This window comes from Meleagris gallopavo, chromosome 1 (assembly GCF_000146605.3).
Source record: "Meleagris gallopavo isolate NT-WF06-2002-E0010 breed Aviagen turkey brand Nicholas breeding stock chromosome 1, Turkey_5.1, whole genome shotgun sequence".
NCBI classification, from domain to species: Eukaryota; Metazoa; Chordata; class Aves; order Galliformes; family Phasianidae; genus Meleagris; species Meleagris gallopavo.
Genome location: NC_015011.2, coordinates 59,274,154 through 59,296,314, shown reverse-complemented (window position 1 = coordinate 59,296,314; position 22,161 = coordinate 59,274,154). Strand labels below are relative to the sequence as shown.

The window sequence follows — 22,161 nt, the reverse complement described above, 5'->3', positions numbered from 1 at the left end:
CTGCTTTGGGTGTTCTGGGCCAGTGCATAAGTGCCCATGTCTACTGACTAAATTTTTCTTTCATTCTTGCTACGATCAAAGCTCTGAAATGTTTGCATAGCAACCAGGATCTTTCTGCACGCACTTTCATCCTCTTCATTTTAGCCTAAGTCTGATTACCTTAATGGTGAAACTCACTGATCCTTGTAGTCTCAGCCTTGTCTGCGTGGAAAATTTCTGCCAGTACAAGCTGTGAAAGTAAAGTGGTGCTGGGATTGATCCCCTATGCCAAATTATGTTTGTTATATATTTTCACATGAACAGAAGTTTAAGGTGCTTGGAAGGTGCTTAAGCTATGTTTTGGGTGTCATATTGCTGTTAAAAACAGAATCGATGTAACTCTGTTGACACAAACCTTTGCATAGCCTCTAATTTTGAGCTGTTTGCTAGAAGATCCTGTTGTTAATCTATATGCAAACAAATTCTCACATGGTGTGCAGGGTGAAGACTCCATTGTTTTCCTGAACATTGTTTTCCTGAACATCCTGAACTCTTTATTACAACAACAGCCAAGTAGTCATCTCTAATCTTTTTCTCAAACTTGGTTACTTCCGGAGTTCTTGTCTGAGGACCACTCAGCTTGAAATCTAAATGATCTGCACTCAAAATTCCTTTCTCTTTTATCTGTAATGTGATAAGACCTGTTTTGTCCTTTCAGAGTAAGACTATTCTTCGCAAAGGCTGCTACCTCTTTTTCAAGTTTAGAAAATGGGACTATTGCATTGCCCTACTGATGGTATCAGTGTATCTGGCCACAGCTGAATGAGTCATCCAAGCTTCCGTAGTAGCAAGTAAAGAGAAAAGAGCATTTCGTGTCAGGTGAAGCAGTTCATGTTAGGTGAAGTCAGTCTTTTGAAAGGTGTGAAATGAGATATGCTGTGGAGGTACCTGCTTCTCATTACTGACAGTCGAAGGGAGTCTAGATGGCTAGCATTGATGCAGACGTGTACAGTGAGCCACTATGTCCCTGTCCACCCCAACATGAACTTCCTTTCATTAATTGGCTCTCGAGACACATAACATGTGCCCAGTAGGAGTTTGTTACTGAATGAAAACTATTCATATGCACTACCCTAGGTAAATTCCATTTGAATATAAATTTTAAAACACCTGTGAATAAGCAGGTGCAGATGTGGGTTTTGGGGAAGGAGTGAGAAATAGAAGCTGAATATTTCAGCCATCGTTTTCTGGTGCTTGTTGAAAGCTGGCTTTCCTTATGAGCAGTCTGAAGACAGTGACCGAGCCACACAGTGTCTGCAGGGGGACAAGTAGGCTATGCATTGTCCAAGGAACTTATAACCACAGGGACCTTCATTGAGTCTTTTTCTAAGGTACCAGGATCTCAAGTAAGGCATGCTTTCTTTGGATGACTTAGACTAAGTGTCAGAATCTTAAACTTCAAGCATGTTACTAGCTATACCAGGGGCTCTATTTGATGTTGAAACAGTACTGAACCATTTTTTCAGTAAGTTATGTCATGTTTCAAATTCATATGCCTTGTAGTTTGTTTCTGTGCTCTTGTTTGGGGAATAACACCTTGGGACCCCACGCAATCCATCAGCCTCTCATGCAGCCTTGAGGGGGATATTTGTGCCCCAAGTAAACTGCTTGGCTCATTAAGTTAGGTTTGAAAAGTTGTGGTCTCTTTGTAAGTGTACATAACTGTCCAGCTGATGTGCTGCGGATGCTGCTCTTGATTTTTTTATTTTTTAATTCTTCCTGAGTTATGTTGTATGGAGGGATCAGGTTAGATAGCTGTGGACAAGTTAGGAAGACAGAGTTAGTAAACTGAGTTTGGAAAGGCAGTTTAAAAGTAAAACTACTCTCAGAGGTGTGTTAGTCATAGCACTTCAAAATTGTATAAAATTTGAGTGGGTGGCTGAAAAAATTGGGATTACTCACACATCTGTACACCTCGTAACAGGTATTCTGCAGGCTGTGGTTCATCCCATGTTTTTCATTCTCTTTAAGTGCTCGAAGTCTTTAAGTGTTTTATCTTTCTTTCCAAATAATACGTTTTCAATCTAAATATGACTGTTCCTTTGTTCTCTTCTTCAATTCAAGTGAGACAGTTCTCCACAGCCATGCAATAGCTAGGTAACTACTAGATTGCTGAGACACACACCTGGGATCCGTGGTTACACAGCACAAACATCAGCAACCATCAGCATTTGCATCCCTATGCTGTGATGTTATATGGCAAGCCCTTATTTGTGCAATGTTTTAACTGTTGTGTTGCTGTTTTTTTTTTTATTATTTATATTTATTTATTTAACTTTACTGCTTGATATAGAGTTGGGTTATTGGGTGTCATTTGCAACAGGTGAATAATGTTACTGTTTCTTTTGGATGTGGTTTGAGGGGCTTGGGGGATTTCTCAATTTGAAGAGGTGGTGCATTAAAGAAACTAGTAACTTGTTACCCAAATGCTATCTGAACAGACCTTTCCTCAAAGAAGAGAGCTGCGGAGGTATACTGTGGTATGCTTAATTCTACAATGAACTCTGTTCTTACCTGCCCAGAAGTAATTCTACATTTATAATTGATGCAACAATTTGAGGTTCTTAGAGGTAATATTTTATGGACAATTAAGAGAAATGGCCAACAGAGGAAAGTGTTTTTTAAGTAGGATTTAGTTCCATTGGTGTCAGTGTCCATTGTGACTTGAAGCTTTATTTGTAATAAATACTAGCAATACAATTTTGTGCAAAGCACGAGATACCAAGTATATTCATTCATTAGTACAACAAATGATCATTTAATCTTCTGTTGTTCTGTAAAGGAAAACAGACTAAGTGTAGTGTGCATATTTATCTTAACACAATGTCAGTTGCAAATCCAATTTGGCATCATACATATTGCAAGAAGTGGGCCAAAAAGGTTACTGATTCTAGAGGTTCATGCAACTCAAACACTTTTTTCTCTCTCTTTTATTTTTTGTTGTATGAATATTTAGTCAATATAATTTGAAGAGAGAGTTCTGTAACAGCAACAGGCTATCTCCTTTTCTTTGTTTAAATGTTTTGCAGCTGGTTGTCTGTGCTTTTACTTGCTTGAACATCTCTCTGAATGTCTGATCTTTGCATTGCAGAAACTATGAAGCACACAATAAAACACAGTCCAAGAAATATGCCAAATGCAAGTACGAATTTATGGCAAGAAACAACAGTGAGCTTTCTGTCCTGAAAGAAGAGATTGTAGAGGTAACATTTTTGCAAAAAGAAAACATGAATTTATAATAGTTATGACTCATTTCTCTAGAGACCAGTGCTGTAAATATAATTGTGTTTCTTCTGTCTTCTCTAGCTTTTGAAGCATAATTCAGTAGTATGTAAATAATTGGCTCTGGCAAACACTACATGCCAATGCATGGGCAGAGTGAAAAACAATCCTGGAAAGCATTAGTACCCTGAGAGGCGGATAAATGTAGAAGGGAAGAAGAAACAGAAAAAAGTGTTTAGTGAGACTACGCTCAAGTAGCCAGAACCCAGATTTCTGCTATCTGTCCTGCCCCAGTTTTCTCCTTACTCATAAGTGCACTCTCTTCACATTGTATCATCTTTTTCTTGGTCTTTTAGTAGTTTCTCCTTTTGTCAGCAGCATGTAGGCTGTGGAAATACAGGCCTCTCTGTGCAAGTACTTGATTTTAATTCTGTTGTGTTGTCCTGCATGTGTCTGAGTTTACAAAGGTTTATTTTACTTCCATATCCTTTCTACCGTGTAGAATTAGTTACAGTGATAATCAAGGAAGCCTACAGCGGTTTCCTGGTGACATCAGCACAAAGTCTGTTGGCAGTCACAGAACCTCGCTATGATTTTGTTTGGAAATGATGCACCATGTAAGTACCGTCAGAAAATATACGTAATTATTTTAACAAATTATTTCAGATTCTGGATGATAGGAAGCAGTGGTGGAAGGTCCGAAATAAAAGCGGCAACACAGGCTTTGTGCCAAACAACATTCTGGACCCTCTGAGGAATTATGAAGGTGGTCTGGGATTGCCAGAACCTGTGTACACCCGCACCATCCAGGTATGGTCTGCTTAGTAGAAGAGAAACTTTTTATTAAAGTATGTAAAGAGAAAAAGATTTGCAGCAAAGCTAAAATATCTGCACAGGCTACCAATAAGTCAGAAGGTTTATATTTCTTTTACAGGCTGAAGTTCATTTTTTTATTGCATAAAGTATAACAAGAAAATAGAGAGATAAAGCAAAATAGAGAAGTGGCAAAATAGAAATATAGCAAAGTAGAGATACAGAAAAATCTTCTCCTGTAAGTTTTTCCCCTGCTTATTTACTAAGAGGTAGTAATTTCCATCCTAATGGATGCTTATGCATTTATTTTAATTGCAAATATCTTCTGTGCATTGATAGCTGTTGATGCCAAAGAAGGAGTTTGAATTATTCAAGGTAGGGTCACCTCTGTGCCTTCTAAGAGAGTGAACACTGGCTTTTCTTTTTATTTTCTCTCTTTGCATGTGTTTCTATCTTTGTCCTAAATGTATTTAATTACTGTGATTTCAGAATTATAAAAAGCAGATGTTTTTAGTTTCGAATTCACAAAGCGGGTATTTTCAAATATTATCCCTGCGCATCATCAGCACTTTAGTCTTCTGACTTAATTTTGATTTTCTTTCTTTCATGTTATGGTATGGAATTAACATTTTTCTTCTTGTTTCATATATTTGCTGAAAATAATTAGAGGATAAAATATTCAAAAACTAAAGCAAAGAAAAGAAACAACACTCTCCTTGCCTACACCTCCACCCTCCAAAAGGTCTTACATCAGTGCAATTGTCCACCATTTTCACATGATTTTAAAAACTGTGCAAATAGATCTGGATTATGCAGAAATTCCAGATTGACTCTGAGTGAGACTTTCAGACCAAGCAGATGCCAAACTTCTGTTAAAACTTGAATTAAATTTTATTTCATGAAATATTCATTCCTTCTGTCTACAAACACCAGCCGATGATTGAAAAACAAGAAATGCTGTGTAGCAGCCTGTACTGCATACTCATCTAAAAGCCCCAGCTGAAGGTGCCACTGTGCCAGATGATGTGTGCAGAGCTATCTTGAAAGCTGCAACTTTTGCAGTCTTTCCAGTCTTTCCACAGATATGGAAAGTCTCTTGAGAAACGGGTCCTGTGTTATTTCTGGCACAATCATGGCTGGCATATCTTGAGATTGGTGGGCTTTTGTCAGATCACTTCTGAGTTTTTCCTGTCCTTAACCGTTTGCCAGTTATGTATGAGCTCTTTCAAGACTGATTCGTCTTTTTAGCTCTGTGTGAAGTGAAGCATGTATCTGGAGTGCTTTTCAAATCCCAATTTAAAGGGATGACTTATTTTCTTTAAGTGCATGTTAATTCTGTGTGTTTGGAATTTGCCAGGAAATATTCAGCAGACTGAATGAGTACAGAGCCGAGTAGAGCTTCTCATACTGTATTTTTGTTGAAATGCTCTTCAGATTTTGAAGTTTTCTGTTTGAAATAATTGCATGACATGGGAAATAGTAAAATAATCACTTTCACAAAGCATTCTCCATGAAGCCATGAAAATTAGGGACGGAGAACAACAATGAAGATAATTTTGGCTCTTCCCCTCTGGCAGGTTGTTCCTTATAGTCTATTGTTTATTTTGGTTGTAGCTTAACATATTCAAATGTGAGCTTGAAGTGCTGTGAATCTATTTAAGAACATAATGAATTACACAGAATAAAGGGAGTTTTACCAAGTGTGTCAGTAATGTTGTTATCAACTTTGCAGTGATTATGATATGCTTTTCAAAGTACTGCGTGTGCTCATTCATCTTCTTCTCTGTGATAGATACATGGTTCATTTGGGATCTGTTTGCATAACTCTGTTTGTTTTCATAACAGTACTATGAGACCCCGCTGCTATTTTAGAGAGAAATGAGGCACTGAAGGGATTAGTGCCTGGCCCAAGGTCAAACAGGAGAGCTTGCGGGCAGAGCAGTGAACAGAAGCTCTTGCTGTCAGTGCCTTCTCAAAACCCTGGGCATGAGAAGGCTCTTAGTGCCAGGCTGTGTGCCTTCAGTTTTCAGAAACTCCCTTCCAAGTGGTGTGTCAGCTTTGGTGAGCGGCCTGCTCCACTCTGCAGCAGATGAATGATGGGTACAAGGGACACGGCCTTCAAACTGTTGCTGGTCAAAATAGGTTTCCATATTATTATGAAGGATTAAGGATTCAATTGCAAGAGAACATTTTTTCTTTCTGTTATTCTCCATACTGATACCTTTTCTCTGAGAGCTGGATGCCTGATTATCATGATTATTCTTATAGCTGCAAAGTTTGTTTTACCCTCACTCTGTTCCCTCTGCTAGGAACTCATGAGTGCTTGTGGAAGATTAGATTCAAATTTTTCTCTCGATCCCTTTCAGGATCTAGATCCCAGATAGGATCAGTTCAGTGCTTTCACGAAAGTGCAGGTGACACCTGCAAGAACTTTGCAAACAATATCTCAGTAATTTCATCATCTCTGTGAGGCTGTATTAATACATTGTCTTTCTTCTGATAAGAAAAAAATGTATGTATATGTATATTTATCTGGCATTTTATCTCTAGTAAAACCATCTAATTCAGAATTTCTGTACATTTAGTAGATCATTTTGATGTTTTGTTTTTTTTTATTCCACTTCTGCTAATTATATGCTCGCAGTTTCCTTTGATGTTGGTCATTTAGTCTGCCTCTTTATTTTAAAGCAGCGTAGTTTACCATCCTCTACAGATGAGCATCAAGTTTTCCAAGCACTCAAACTTCTTCTTATGTACCAGTTTTTCTGGCGAACTTAATATTTCATTTTTGCTGTGCCTTTTATTTAATTTCAATGCTTTTTAGAAATATGAGAAACATAATTATGATAGAGATGTGTATCTTGCTGGGTGTGATAATTAATCTCATGACACCCTTTGTGAGGTGAGGCAGCTATTTTCTCAGTGACATATATAGAATCCTAAGGCACAGAGAGTAAATGTTAAGCCAAATGCAGTCCTATAGTCTTATTTTAATAAATCTTATACTATCACCGTCCGGTGGATAGTTATCCAGGAGCCCTGCTTCTTGTATGTAAACAGCAAACGTCTCTACCTCATTTGGGACAAATGACCTCCATGTTCGTTGGCAATCTCCCCTCAAGTCTCTTTCAAGTCTCTTTGTTTAGCAGCTCACTGAAAATATCTCTCTGTGGGAATTTGTTTTCTCTCAGTCACAGTATTTGTGCTCCAAGTTAGTGTCATGGAGTCATACTTATCTTTTGCCAACTGGTATCTTTCCTGCAGATCATGTTTGATAATGAAGAGATGCAGTTGCCAGGTGTCCTAATTTTTGATCATGGGCCAGTATCTTTTTTACTTTTTCATATTGAATGCTCTTTAAAGTTGCCATCAGATCAAGACTTTCTGATGGCTTTTAAAGGAAGGTAGCTTTCTGTCCAATTTGACATTGATCCAATCCCAAATTATGGACTGATACTTATTACACAGAAATGTACTTGAATAATTGTAAAAAGTACGTGATCCATGGTGAGAATTGCAAATCGACAGTGTGCCTCCCCATCATATATATTTTTGTAAGAAATGGAGGCTAAGCATGGCTAATACTAATCTGATTAAATAAATTCTGTTCAAATTTCTCCTTTTTGCCTTCTAATACACATTTTGGCAGAGAAACATAAAATTCTCATAATGGGATTTCAGTAGGCAGATGGTTGACTCTGTGTAATAGCTGAGTCCTCCAAAGGACTTCACTTGAAATTTGCTCTCCCAGTCCTAGATACTTCATTGTCCCTTTTGGGTGCAGGCAGTTGATTTTTTTTATCTCTTAAAATACAGCCAAAGGAAAGAAGGCACATTCCTCAGAATGAGAGGTCCACAGTGTGGGTCTCAAGAAAACATCCAAACTACCACACTGTTGGCTAATCTAAAGCTGAACATTCTGCACCATTCCTGGTGTCCCTGCCAACTGCAATGTGACACTAAAATGTTCATAAAGAGACTAAATAGAAAAGAAGTGCTGTGTTAACTTAACGAGAGCGCTTCCCAACACTAACACTGCTTATGGTTGTATCCAGTGACTCTTTCATGCTAAGTATTTGCTGTAGCTTGAGCACGTTTCCTGTTTTTGATATCAAAATGTGTTTGAAAACACATTGCTCCCTGTTGTTCTATTTTGTTTCGTTGTTTATTTTTTTAACAGTGATTGAAAACTAGGGCTGATACTGGTACATAAAAAAATTTATATAAAAAAATAGATCAAATCATATTGAATCTTGATTTTTTTTTACAAGATCCAGTCTGTAGCATATTGAAAAGGAGCTTTGGAACCTCTGTTTTTTTCTTCCATTGAATAAAAACATTTTCAGTCTAATAATAATAATAATCTAGTTCCAGCAAGCTTCTCTGATATATCCAGATTATTAATAAGTATGCATCATTGTTGTTCAAAATGATATAATGGATTTGTTCCAATTGACATGAACTAAATGTATTCCTAAAAGAAAAACAAAATGCAAGGAAGGAAGGAAGAAAAAAACACAGGATTTTTCTGATGTCTGTTAGTGAATTAGTGGATACATGCGTGTCAGCAGCAATCTTTAACTTGTTTTATAAACTAGTAAAGACTTTTAAGCTCAAATACATAAGCTTCTGTTACTATATCCACTCTGATTTAATTCTTAATATTCTGCAGTTACATGTTCTGTGCATTCCTCTTTTTTTTTGTTGTTTTTTCAAACATCTATTTCTAATTTTCTGTCTCTTTGGATAAGTGCTTTGAAAAGAGCTCATTACTTATATAGTGTCACATACATGTATTGGGGTAACCACTACTCCATTTGTTGTCCAAAAAAACCCAAGTCATTATATGAGTTGTTCAGTGAGTAAGAAGAGCTGATTATTAGCATCAGTGTTCTTTTGCTTTTGAATTGCTAATATGTATGAAATTTCAGGAGCGATGTGTGAGGCAGTTACTGCTTACCTTACTAACAATACTCTTTGATATGGTTTATTCATTTTCCTCACAGCAATTGCTGGGAGAGCTTTCAGAGGTAATAGAATTACTGTTCTGATATTGAACTTCAAAAATTATTCTTTTGGAGTGTGTAGTTACAAAATTCTGTAGAGCATGGTTGTTTTGTGTGTAGTAGTGAATAGAAATGATGGGGTGCATGTATGGATGTTCTCAGAATACTCAGAATTAAAGAAAGGAGTGTTTAAAAAATGAAAAAATAACAATGTTAAATTGATTCAAGTGTATAATTATTGTGCAATGTTCAAGAAAACTTGAAGTGTATTTTCCTGTAGTTTCTTCTTTAAATTTAGAATTTGGGTGGTGCTTCCAGTTTGGTTTCTATTTTCAATCCAGCATGTAGTAAGTCATTTTGATGAGACTTGTGATTGCAATACAATGTTTCAGAAGCTACATTAATAGCATCTGTTGAGAGCTATGTGTAATGTTTTGCTATTGCTTCTTCTGGATTGAGATTGCAGTGACATGCAGCTGATGCCTTGGTTTTTAATGAATCCTCTCTACCATGAAAAGGGTGATGCTTTTTCTTTGCATGTTGTTTAGGAAGGTCAAGGACACATGATGGTACACTGTGGGGATAACACTCTAGACATTTGAATTTGTGAACAAACCACAAACTTTTCTATATATTGTATTAAAATATTTTAATATCAGTGAAATTCTTAAATTCATTAAGATAATTTTGGGTATGTTGTAGTACATCTATGTCTAATGAATTATGGAATGCTTACTAAATACCTATTAAGGCACTGTCTCCACCAAAAGACAGAATTATTAAGTACACATGATACTACTTGTTCTATTTTATATTCCACATTTCACTTTTTTGGCATTTGACATTTTAAAAAATGTTTTGTGTCTTTACATCAAAATACTGGAATACAGAAAAGTCAGTCATGATTCTTATTTTTATATTAATTTCTCCACAGTGTACTGCAGAAAATGAATACAAAATGATCCATATGAATGCCTTTAAATCACTTAAATGCTAAAAACTGAAACAAGAAATGACAAATGTATTGTAAGACAGTATGTTTGCTTCAGTTGCTAACTGCTGCAATTTAAGTGAAAAAATGATCTAGAGAAGGCAAAATACATTTTTTTCCTTAGGCTTAATGGAACCTGATTGGATAAATTTTCGACTGGTGTAACTCTGCATTGCTTAGCTATAACAATCCCAGTTCGTGTTCACTACAAAGTGTCACTCCCATAGGTTAGATGTGTACCATGCTGGGGATTCCAGTATGAGTGCAGTGGTTGACATTTAATGAAGTTCTACTTGTTTTCAGGGCAGTGATGTGCTGTTCAGTTTCTAACATGGCTCCTACAAATATTTCCCTACTTGATCTGCCGTAAACCCTCTGCCTCCAAGGAATTAGTGAATGGCGTTTCAGGAAGGAGCAATGAGCCTGGGGAATGTACTCCTCTATTTTCATACCAAAGAAAGCAGAATTCTCATAACATAAAAATGAAGCATCGGTGCTGAGCAAACAAACTTTAATATTAAAACTTCAAGCTTTGTCAGTCCAAAATCGTAGAGAGGGATCAGTGTTAAAACAGTGAGATGTGGAATTTGAACTGTTGGAAAGAAAAGGCTAGCATAGGTTGCTTATGACCTTCTGGGCTTGTCTGTCACTGGGATTGCTTTGGGAAAATGCACGCCTTTTCCTGCAACTGGCACCATTTTAAAGGCAAAGTAGGAGAGGAATTATTCCGCAGAATTAATTTTGAGGCACCTGCCAGCTAGCTATTAACAACAAGATAATTTCCATGCTGTTGGAACACTTCATAAAGAAGGGGAAAAAAAAAAAGCCAGCAGCCTTATTCAAAGAACTGTGGTGTTTGTGTTTAATCACACTGTTGCACGTAGTGCTCATACAGATAGTTGAAACGGCACAACTCAATGGGGAGGAGGAGCAGGAATCTCTTAAGCAGTGTCTGAAGTTCAGGAAACAATGTGCTACCTCAAATTCAGTGATGTTCCTAAGTTAAACCATTAGTCAGGCTTAGGAGTGACTGGATGTATTCATTTTTCACTCTTTCTAACAGAACATTTCTAAAACATATGTTTTTATACTGATAAACTCCAGTAATTCAAAAATTTTGGAAGCTGTTCAAAAGTGCCAGATAGTAAAGTTCAGAATTTTAAAACAATTTTATTTATAGAAATCATCTGCTTGGAAGAAAGAAGCACATTTGAGATAATGTGATTGTTCTGAATTTTATGTCTGAAAGAGAAGTAAAACCATACCAGATCACATTTTGGCAAATTTTATAACTGTATCTGGCAAGGATGACTTTTTGAGGAATAAATGAAATCAGATGGTACAGAGCACCCCAATATTTTCTCCAGAAGCTTTGTCCAAGTTCTTGTCCAAGCTTTGTTGTCAAACTGAGTCTCTCTGCATCTTTTCAGAAACAAAGGACAGACTATGTCGCTAAACAACCCGATCCGGTTTCTGTTACTCCTTCACCTCCTCCAATACCTGCTCCGGTTCCTGCAGCTGTCCCCCTGCCTCCAAGCACCCCAGCACCCATCCCAGTTCCTGTGCCCAAGGCGCCAGCAACTGTCAGCCGCCAAAGCAGCACCTCTAGCGACAGCGGTGGTAGTGTTGCGCGAGACAGCCAGAAGCACAAACAAGTTCCTGTGGACCGTAAGTTTGTCTAAGAAGGAAAAGAATGCTTCTCTCCCATCTTTGTGTGTATGTTTTGCTTAATCTTCGAATTCCTTAAGGCCTTACGTTTCAGATAAATGTTTAAGAAATGCTGAGATTTAAACCCATATTTAAAAGACACGTGTTCTATGCCTAGACAGTTCTCTATACAGTCGTGAAAGTAAGTAGGAGCAAAAACAGCCTTGCACCTGTGCCAGCCCTGGAATAGTATATTCTCACATTCTCTTCTGTTATGACTATCTAGGATCTTCACTCAGTTTTCAACACTGCAAATGCTCATGCTGTTATTCTGAGTAATGTACTCTGCCTGCCTGAGTTCACTACTGCATTCTAATTAAATCACTTTTGAAATCAGTTGGGCTCTTTTTACACTTCTCTCCATGACTGTCCATATTTCTAGGGTGTTTACACCTTTCTGAAATACAAATCCAAGGCTTCCAAGGAGGCTTACAGTGGCTGATGCAAGGAAAACACATTTTAGTGGTAGTGTAGGAAACTCGTCCTTATAGCCAGGACCCTTGGTCAAAGGAAGAGCAACTGGCAGGCCACTAAGCAAATTTATGTGTCCTTGTCTTAGGAGAATTGGAAGATATAATCCGTAGCTCTGTCGATGAAAAAATATGATAACCTGCAGCCAAGCAGTGTTAGCAGTCATGAAATGTTCTGCTTAAGGTTTCCTTGTAATTATAAACCACGGCTGCTGGGGAGGCTCCCACTCTGAACCAACTGAAAAGTGGCTAGGTTAACAGAATTTCCCTAATCAACAATTTCTGTCCTAAATATACTTGAAGTAATGAAATTGCCTAGCTCAAAATAACAGAAACTTGTTGGCAAGCACTTGCTACAGCTTCTAAACCAGTAGTTCTTAAAATAATGAGGTTTTTGCTTTTCAGGAGTTGAGAGTTTTTCCACTCCCCTTCCTTATCAGAAGATCTGATTTCCACCTGAGATGAAAACTGAAACCAAGAGTAGTCCTTTCTGCAGAGGGCCCCTTTCCCTGCACTCCCAGCAGATGGGAAGCATCCCTGCTTGCATACACTCAGCCTGTTGTGACATTGCCTGGTGGTAGATCAGCTCTCTCTTAGACTCTGAACTCATGAAGACTCTGAGACTCTTTTCAGCTTTCTCACACGACAGTCTAGCTGGTAATTAGAACAGCCTCTTGGGAGGAACACACCTCACTGCTGCTTCCCAGACAAACTAGGGCCAGCCTCTGCCTTTGGTTTGCCTCTTAAATGAAAACACAAACCTGAGGAGTTTTTTACAAAAGATATGGAGGTTGACAGTGAACTTCCCCCCACATAATTGATCTCGTTAGCTCCATTTGAGATGCTCTTCACATACTGCAGCAGATGCACATTTCCTTGAATCCATGATGGCTCTCTCTGTCTGCTACAGATGATAGATTTGAAGGCCACTCTGGCTTTAGGCATGGGCTGTGAAGGGTTGCTGTAGACCGAGTGGTTGCAAGGCGTCATCTGCCGTCCCTTAGGTTCCACTCAAGCCAAGGCCTTGCTTGATGTCTGTAACCTCACCAGGGGTTTAAACTCAAGCCCACTGAGCTTCAGGTGCCTAGATCCCCAGAAAATTCCTACCCCTACAACAGTCGTGGACAACCCTTCCCAATCAGCTGCAGGGAATGTGCACTGTAGCAGCCACCTCTACTGAGTGCGTTTTGTTTGTTTGTGATAATGCATCTAACAATAGTAAGAATTTGTTATCTAACAGCTAAATATTTGCCTTTTGATAGAGTCCTGGTCTAGATAAAACCTAAATCTTCCAAAATCCGTGCAAATAGAGATATAATAGCAATTTTCTTGCACTCTTCCTGTTTGGGAGAGTAACTGGTGCATACTACAATAACATTGTCCAAAGTCTTTATTTGTATATCACTGAGCATGTCATTTTGGCTTCCAATTCGTACTTTGGAAAAAAAAAATACAGATAGGGTCTGCGTGCTTCAGATATTTTGCTGGAGATACTTTGTCCACTTTCAGCCTGGGGCCTGGGGTTATTTTATAAAAGGAAGAAGAAAATGGTTAAAACATGGATTTTTCTTTTGTAATCTAAATTATGATTAGAAAAAAACCAAAACCATGTTGTTTTTATTCATATGACTGGCAAGAGGGATGAGTCCTTGGAGGATTCTTGTGAAAATATAAAATGACATGAGAGATTGAAACATTTTTATAGTCTTATTGTTTTTTCATGTAGTGCTGTATCGTTTTCCCCTGTTGCTATCAAGTGTAACGGGAAGAAAGGAAAACTTTTGCCATCTGAATGCATCAGAAAAGTTAATGTAGTTACTCTTTGTGCAGCAAAAAAAGTTAATGTAGTCTTTGTGCATCAAATTGAGAATGTGGAATAATGACAACTGAAAATATCTTGTTAAGGAAATGGAGATTTTTCTGGATCATTTAAAATTTGCACGTCAATTATTTCTGTAGTAATGCCAGAGTTAATGCATAATGGGTTTGTGTAAAATCAGTAGGTTCTCTGTCTCTGAAGACGATTCCGCTATTTCAGATTCTACCTATTTTTGTGAAAATTTCCGCAGATCATTTTTTATGCATTTGAAAATATATTTGGCATTCCGATTTACTGTGTGCTAGTGACCAACAACGGAACTGAATGCTTCAGATAAAAGGGTTCTGTGTAAACTTGCACAGTTTGATTTCAAAGAAAAAAAAATAGTCTTACCCCAGTTCCAGTATCTCTGGTGTAATAAACTAATTTATTATTATTATTATTATTTATTTATTTATAATGCAAAGAGTGGCATTGTTTCAGTCAACTACCACTACATTACTGAGGCTCAGAGTGAATTCAAATTATTTATTGTGGTCTTTTCTTAAAATCCTTTAAAAGTTTGATTACTATAGTAAAGTATTAGGCTTAAGGCAGTATGTCTCAGCAATGGTAAATTTGTTTTTGTCTTACCTTGATTTGTACTAAGAAGTTGTGATGACTTTCCAAAGTGGAAACAATCTTTTATTTTCTTTCTCGTGTTCTTTTTTCATTTTTAAAACATTATGTTGGAAGAAATTCAAACTATGGCAGTTGAACAATCCAGCCCTCTTTGCCCATTTTTCAGCTGGAGTGCTAGAATGCTCTATCTACTTCTGCCACACCAAGTTTCTTCTTTCTGGGGTCTCAGTTGAATGTATATATTTAGTATGTTTTGGTTAGTAAAGGCAGGAGTGGGAATACTGAAGACTTCCCTGAGGAACAAGGTGAATAATAACTCAGTCAGAGCTAATGAATAGATGTTTAAAGAAAAAAAAAAGAAAAAAAAGTTTAAGATTTAAATTAGAGTGTAAGAAATGACCTTGCCTTGATAAAGTACTCTTGAGAGTAACTCCTGTGGGGAACCTCTCTCTCCAGGCAGGAAATCTCAGATGGAGGAGGTGCAGGATGAACTCGTTCACCGGCTCACCATTGGCCGCAGCAATGCCCAGAGGAAGTTCCATGTGCCACGGCCAAACATCCCAGTAGTGAACATCACGTACGACTCCTCGCCTGAGGATGTGAAAGCATGGCTGCAGTCCAAAGGATTCAACCCTGTGTAAGTTTGAGGACAAATCTGAGAGAGTTATTAGAAGTATTCTCCTAACAGTTAGTTGGGTATGGTCTGACTGCCTTTCAGAAAAGCAAGATACTCTTGGAGAAAAAAAATGTTTTAGCAAATATGTCTATTTCTACCTCATAGTTATTTATAGAGAGATATATATCTGAAAAAAATGTGTGCACATTAGCGTCCTCCAAAAGGTACTGGCTATGACATGTATGAGTCAACTTCAGTTGTCCTGTTGCTTGCAGTTTTATCTTGATTTGGTAGCTCTACTTGAGGTGATGATCGATGAAGACAGCTTCTTCCTCTTTGGCCAGCACTTTCTTATTTATTTCTTGCTTGTTCCTTGTGACCCCAGGACTGTGAACAGCCTTGGTGTGCTGACCGGTGCTCAGCTTTTCTCCCTCAATAAAGAGGAACTGAGGACTGTTTGCCCAGAAGGGTCTAGAGTCTACAGCCAAATTACGGTACAGAAGTCTGCTTTGGAGGTATGTATAACCCTTCTTACTAGTCTAATACTGGCTCACTGATGTCTAGGATATATGGTTCAAGTCATCATTTTTGAATATATGGAAGTAAAGAGCTCTTTCTGCAAGATACGTATTTTTTCCTCATCTCATCGTGTTGATATGCATCATTTGTACCTGGGTTATTTGGTATTAGTGCATTGAGCAGCTTTCCTCAAAACATTGGGTGGGATGTCTCCACACTTCTGAAGGGGTCCACAAAGCATTAGAAGAAGTACACGGTGGTACTTAAGCTTAAGTGCATCTTCATTGGTGGATCCTAAGTGTAGCAAAACATGCCCAACAGTGTGCTAGCAGAATTACTGAGCCATGGAAATATGTACAGTACTTCTATGCTCATTGCTCATTACAGTGGTATTGTTCCTTAAAAAATTAAAAGTTAAGATTAAGAGTTGCCCTAGGAAGAATGTTTACCAGTTTAAAACCAGGAAACAGCTACTTTTTTTTTTATTATTATTATTTTTAACTTGATGCAGGAAGTAGAGAAATAGACTAGATAATGTTTAGAGGTGAGAGTAGCCCACAGAGAAGCTTCAGTCTTCAAATCCTGTTTAAAGGAAAATTAATATATATTTATTTATTTATTTATTTATCTCATCAGAAAGCTGGAACTACCTTCCTTAAAGAATTTGAACTTCAAGTGCCAGATCTATTTTAAAAGAGAAGTTTAAGATGATGCATATTTTACAATTTACCTGATCAGTGTGGACCAGAGTGCATTGCTATTAACACTACCAAACTTGCTTCAAGTCTTAATTTCGTGTTAGGAATATGTTGCTAAATCCAATGCAATCCATTATTTCCTAGTGAGTATGCAAGTATATACTTCAGCTTCTCTCGAATGTCTACAGTCTTAAGTTTCATGAAGAAAGTCCCGATGTATGGAAATACAAAAAAGAAAAAGTTTATTAAAATAGTGTAAAACCAAATTTACTTCCATATCATTATTAATAAATGTTATTGTTTAGAAATTTAATTAGGGTTAGTTTTTTTTTTTTTCTTTTTCTTAAATACACAGTTTCTGACCAGTGTGCTTCAGAATGTGATCAGAGGAGCAATGTAAACTATATATCTCAGAGATGTAGTCTTGATGGAGGAGATCCAGGAAGTGAGAGTTTGACACTGCACCTGGAAGAACATTTCTTGTAAAGAGCTGTCTGTCCTGCCTTGGTGGCATCTTGTAGAATGTAAAGCTAACTTCATGATTGTGTTAGACTTGTATGTGGGTTTCTGCCTCGAAATCTTGAAAAGCACTCCTTGCTACTGTGGCTGAAGTTAGGCTGAAAACCACAGATGCATGGGATTGTAGAGGTCTGGCCTTTCCCTCTCTGTGATGTTTTTCTGCTTACCTCAGTTAGGCTTTACTCTGCAGGAAACTTAGCAGTAAAAACTTGCCCAGTGTTAATAAGTGGGTCCTGAGAATTTAGCAAGGTTGTTGGATTTTGTTAGTGGAAAGGTAATGCAAATATTTATTTCTACCTTAATTATTTGAGGTTTAACTGATGATTTTCAGAACTGAAGAAGTTTTTGATTACTTTAGCCTGGTTGTTGTGTTGTCTGGAACACAAAGGCGCATCTTCCTTTCTGTCCATATTTTGTATTTCATCTATCATATCATTTGTAATACCTGAATTTCATATTGCAAGTCTTAGAAAAACTGTACATATCTGTTTAAGATAATCTATAGGAATGTGCATAGTAAGTCCCAAAAAGTCTACCAGTGACTCAGGAAACATGGGCTCATGTCTTCCAAGTAAGGTTATGTTTTATTGCTCAAACTAGGAGCATTTCCAATTACAGAAGCATTTAAGTGCACTTGTACTTGTTGTACCAGTGTCAGACCTATTACACAGCAAAGCAAAACAGAATGCTTTTTATAAGTATGGTCATGGCCCTGACCACAGTAATTGTCCTACACAATTAATCAGTGACAACTTCTCATGTTCTGTAGCTCTGGCATTCTTTCCATAGTACTTTGGTATCATATTTCTGTAAATGTTCTGTGTGCTATGCATAAATAACAATAATGGCCAAGAGAAAACAAACCCATATGCTGTCTACTGTTACAGAACTCCCTGCCTCATCTATGCTTGTTATTTGTAGCCAGGAACTTCCATGAGTGTTTCTTGATTCATACAGTTTCTGCAGGTCAATGAAAGCCTCATCTCTCAAATTTGAGCCTGCATTCCTTGATACTAAAAACCAGATCCTCACCTGTATGCAGCTGCATTTTTATTTATTTAATTTTTTTAAGTTCTTCAGCCTTAGGCAGAGGAATTAAGTATTCTGAAATTGGAGTTCCAATTCCAATTGTTATTGGAATGTAGTCATGTTATCTTTATGAGAACTCCATTTAACCCTGAATCCAAACCACTTTAAAACATCAAAGGCAGCAAGACTCTTCTCAGAGTTTAGTGGCCCCAGTATAAACATGACAAAGGAGCAGACCATGAAGGTAGTGGAGATGTTTGGGGTTTGGCAGCTTTCTAAGTCTGGCCAAGCAAAATCAGAAAGAAAACTCTGCGTGAGATCAGTGTGTCAGAGAGCAAAACAGCTGGACATAGCCAGGGCCAAACACCGTTTCTGTCCAAGAAGATGGTGGTTGCAAGCAGCAGCATCTCAGGAGGAGCAGACAGAGATGCCCCATACACCTTGTACTGATTGGGATTGCCTTCTGGGGAGCTTTTGTTCAGGATTGCTCCATAATGTTGAAATTCACCTTGTATGCAAACTACAGAGCATTTTACCCAATTGTTCAGTCAGCTGTACGGATTTACTTTTTCACTGCAAATTGAAAATGTTAATAGTTGCAGTGATCATTAGATGTTGTGTGTGCATTTCTTCAAATTTTGTGGAGCTCTGGGCATGAAGAACATTAATCAGAAGATAAACATAGAGATAAAATATCCTGAACATTGTCATCTCTGCGGGGGGGAAACTTCAAGTCCACATTCCTGTTGTTTTCCTACTCCATCTATGGAAAGCATGGGAACACATGAAAATAGTTTTTATCTAGTCCATGCATCAAATTGCTTGTTCTCTGAGGCACCTGATTGTAAGGAACAATACAGACATAGAAATGTGATGGACCAATGGGGCTTTTCACTGAGAGAGTGGTAAGGTTCTGGAGCAGGCTGCCCAGAGAAACTGTGGATGCCCCCTTCCGTGGAGGTGTTCAAGGCCAGGTTGGATGGGGCTCCGGGCAGCCTGATCTAGTGCCCGATTTAGTGGTTGGCAACCATGCCCATGGCAGGGGGTTGGAATGACATGATCTTTGAGATGTCTTCCAACTCATGCCATTTCATGATTCCGTCATTGCATTTGTTGATTCTGATTTCAGCAATCTGAGTCTAAAGCATGTAAAGTTTACTGGCTTACTGATACCTCATGATTTGGCTAGAAACTAAGCTGAGTAAATCGGCAGAGCTGAGATCTAACAGTCTGTTCAAAGAATTGTGTTCCCCAAAACAGCCCTCGGCTGCTGCGCTATGCTGTTCCCTGCGTCAGCAGGATGTGCCTGTTGTGTTGGGACATGTGATGTATTGCAGTTGCTTTTCAAGCCCATCAGTCAGGTTTTTACTGATGTTATCAGAAGATAAACAGTTACAGCCATAGCAGCTCAGTTCTTTGCAGAGAAGAAAATTCTATGTGACCTCTGATAAAGCAAGCTGTAAGGTATTTGCTAATGTTTTTTATGCATTACTTCAGTAAAGTACAGCTACTGTACTTGCTCTATATCTGGAACCAAGTGGGTAAGGACAAGATGAATGAAGACAAATCCAGGTGGTCTGTCACCTTCAGGGACTTAGTTATGTGCCCCCTGCTTTCCGCTCTCACTCAGGGAGCACAGGAGAGAAGAATGGTACTTTAGCTAGGATAAGTCCCTCTCTCTCTTTAGATGCCCAACCTGTCTGCCAGGTCATGGCATCAAATAATGCATTGTAATAGACCTAATGGGATAAATCTAAATTAAATTTCCTGTCATGAGATAAATTCTAAGAGAAAAATGAAGAATCAGTTGAAGGATGTTTTCCCTATAACAGTCCAGAAATTGATTTCACAAGTTTCAAAAACAGTTTCTGCTTCCTTAGTGAGGGGATATTTGGGAAGCTAGTGTTCAAGCTTAGGTCATGCTCCAGGCAAGTAACACAGCAGTGATACAGATCTTGTTTCATACTCTCCTAGCTTTATTCAAAGTCGTGTGCTTTGTAATGTTATGCTCTACTGTATGTGCATCCTGGCCTTGTTAATGACTTAATTTATGTTTTCAAAGAAATCTCTTTGCCCTAACTCTTCAGAACTGTTCTTTCACCCTAAATGTGAAATTAAGCCTTGTCCTCAGAATGCTGTTCTTGGGCAACATTGATACATTAATAGGATTCAATTCTTATTACTGTGCTCTGGGTTTTAGTACTGCATCTTTGATCAGCAAATGCTTGATGTCACACAGTATGATGCAGAATACTAAGATTAGTAATCCAAATCCTTACTAAGGCCTTGGCTGTGCAAATCCATGGGCATGTGTGAATTTAGTGGTGACATAGATCTAAAAGCCCAAGGATTTTTGTGCTTTAATTTCTAAATATGATTGCCATGATTTTTAAGTACTGGGGTGAAGTCCTAGCAAATTTGGTGGTCTTTAACTCTGTATTTAGGCCATATTTCAGTCCATGAGTATCCAGTGCTAATGGGGTCTTGCATGAGAGGTAATGGTACTCAGCAGTGTTAAAAATCAAGCTGGTTAACAGTTTATAGGCTCTTTTCTGATCTACATTTAGGAATAGCATAAATGCTTCTGTTTTCCAAATGTCACATAACCAGATTCTTAATGCATTTTTAGTGGTGGAGCTGCAAGCTATGTTTAACTTGCTCAAACATCTATCTTAATAAAATGCTGTCAGTAGAACTTCATCCTTTGTCAAAATCACAGATTAACAGCTCTTTTTTTTTCTTTCTTTGTAGGCTAACAGTGGCAGTTCAGAACTGCAAGAAATTATGAGAAGACGACAAGAAAAAATCAGTGCAGCTGCATCAGATTCAGGTGTGGAGTCTTTTGATGAAGGAAGCAGCCACTAAAAGTCTTTCCTCTTTTCTTTAGTTCCACTGACAATAGCATTATACAGTCCAGCTTTGCTTTAGTGAAGGGGAATGTCTTATAATTCTGTAAAAGTACATAACTAGCCATCATAAAGAAAACTTACAGTAGTATCTGCAGAAGTACTTGCTGCTGGCTTCTCATCATTAAAAATGAAAATGAGAAATCCAATGTAAGTTCCTGACAGGTGAAACTATTGGCACTAGAGTCACTTATACCCAAAGACAAGCCTTGGCTTTATGGAATTAACATTTCAGTGACAGGTAAACTGGAATGTATTTTTATTTTTGATCCATCCTAGGAGAGTTGAGCCAGGAATAAAAAGCATTTGAACTCTTTAGTAATAATATAGTTCTGAATTCCATTGCCAGCTGTAGTTTGCAACTATGTCTTTCTTACAGTGCATTCAGCTACAGGATGTTTAGCTGATGCCAGCAATCAAAGAAGTAATCTTTAGGGTATGAACAGCAGCCCAGCATAGACTGAATCTTTTGTTGCATTGCTCCCAAGGTATTTTATTACTAATGACGCTGTTTATACCAAAATAATACTCTGTACTTTGATTTTATCAATACTTCACTTGTGATGAACAATAATATTGCACAAGAAGGAATTAGTAGAAAGTAGTAACACAACTCAGCTGAAAGAGGGGATCAGATCTGCTGTAGGTAGCCATGAAACAATTCTCATTATTTTTTTTTTAATACACTTGCCTTTTTTGTTTGTAACTTAACCTGTCAGAGGAACAGTGTATAACCTAGACTCTGCGTGTTGATCCCAGACGTCAGTTTTTCCATATGTAAAAAGCTGTTGTTCCTTTTTGAATGTAATCTTTTGGAAAATTGGATTCCTGGAGGCAAGAAGGAGAGAAAAGGAAGCGTCCCTTCCAGCAAATATTATTTTTGAAGATGCGATGATTTTTGTCACAAAAATGTTCTGTTACTTCAAATGGTGTTGTGATTTTATATATAATATATGTATTATATATAATATATAATATCACTTAATTTAGACAAATTTAATCATCTAGTTTGATTAAGTTTCATAGTGCCTTTTCCACATGAATCAGCTTGAAGTCTGCAATAAACAGTATTTCTTGTCTGTTAAATAGTTGTATCTTTGTGGCTACAAAGATGGTATTGAAATAAGAAAGTGTTCTTGATTTTTGCCATTAGTTTGCTTTTCCTCTGTGTACAAGGAAAAAAAAA

The 22,161-nt window shown here is 37.7% G+C and overlaps 1 protein-coding gene across 2 annotated transcripts in view; it reads left to right on the top strand.

Annotated features, from left to right (window-relative positions):
* The window catches only part of EPS8 (epidermal growth factor receptor pathway substrate 8), a 30,636-nt gene extending 8,475 nt beyond the window's left edge, over positions 1 to 22,161 (top strand). For both annotated transcript variants that reach the window (XM_019616164.2, XM_019616163.2), the window contains exons 5-10: positions 3,131 to 3,242; positions 3,928 to 4,071; positions 11,502 to 11,739; positions 15,145 to 15,325; positions 15,690 to 15,819; positions 20,821 to 22,161. In XM_019616164.2, the coding sequence (XP_019471709.1) occupies positions 3,131 to 3,242; positions 3,928 to 4,071; positions 11,502 to 11,739; positions 15,145 to 15,325; positions 15,690 to 15,819; positions 20,821 to 20,934 (919 nt within the window). In that variant the 3' untranslated portion in view covers positions 20,935 to 22,161. The remainder of the gene's footprint in view (positions 1 to 3,130; positions 3,243 to 3,927; positions 4,072 to 11,501; positions 11,740 to 15,144; positions 15,326 to 15,689; positions 15,820 to 20,820) is intronic.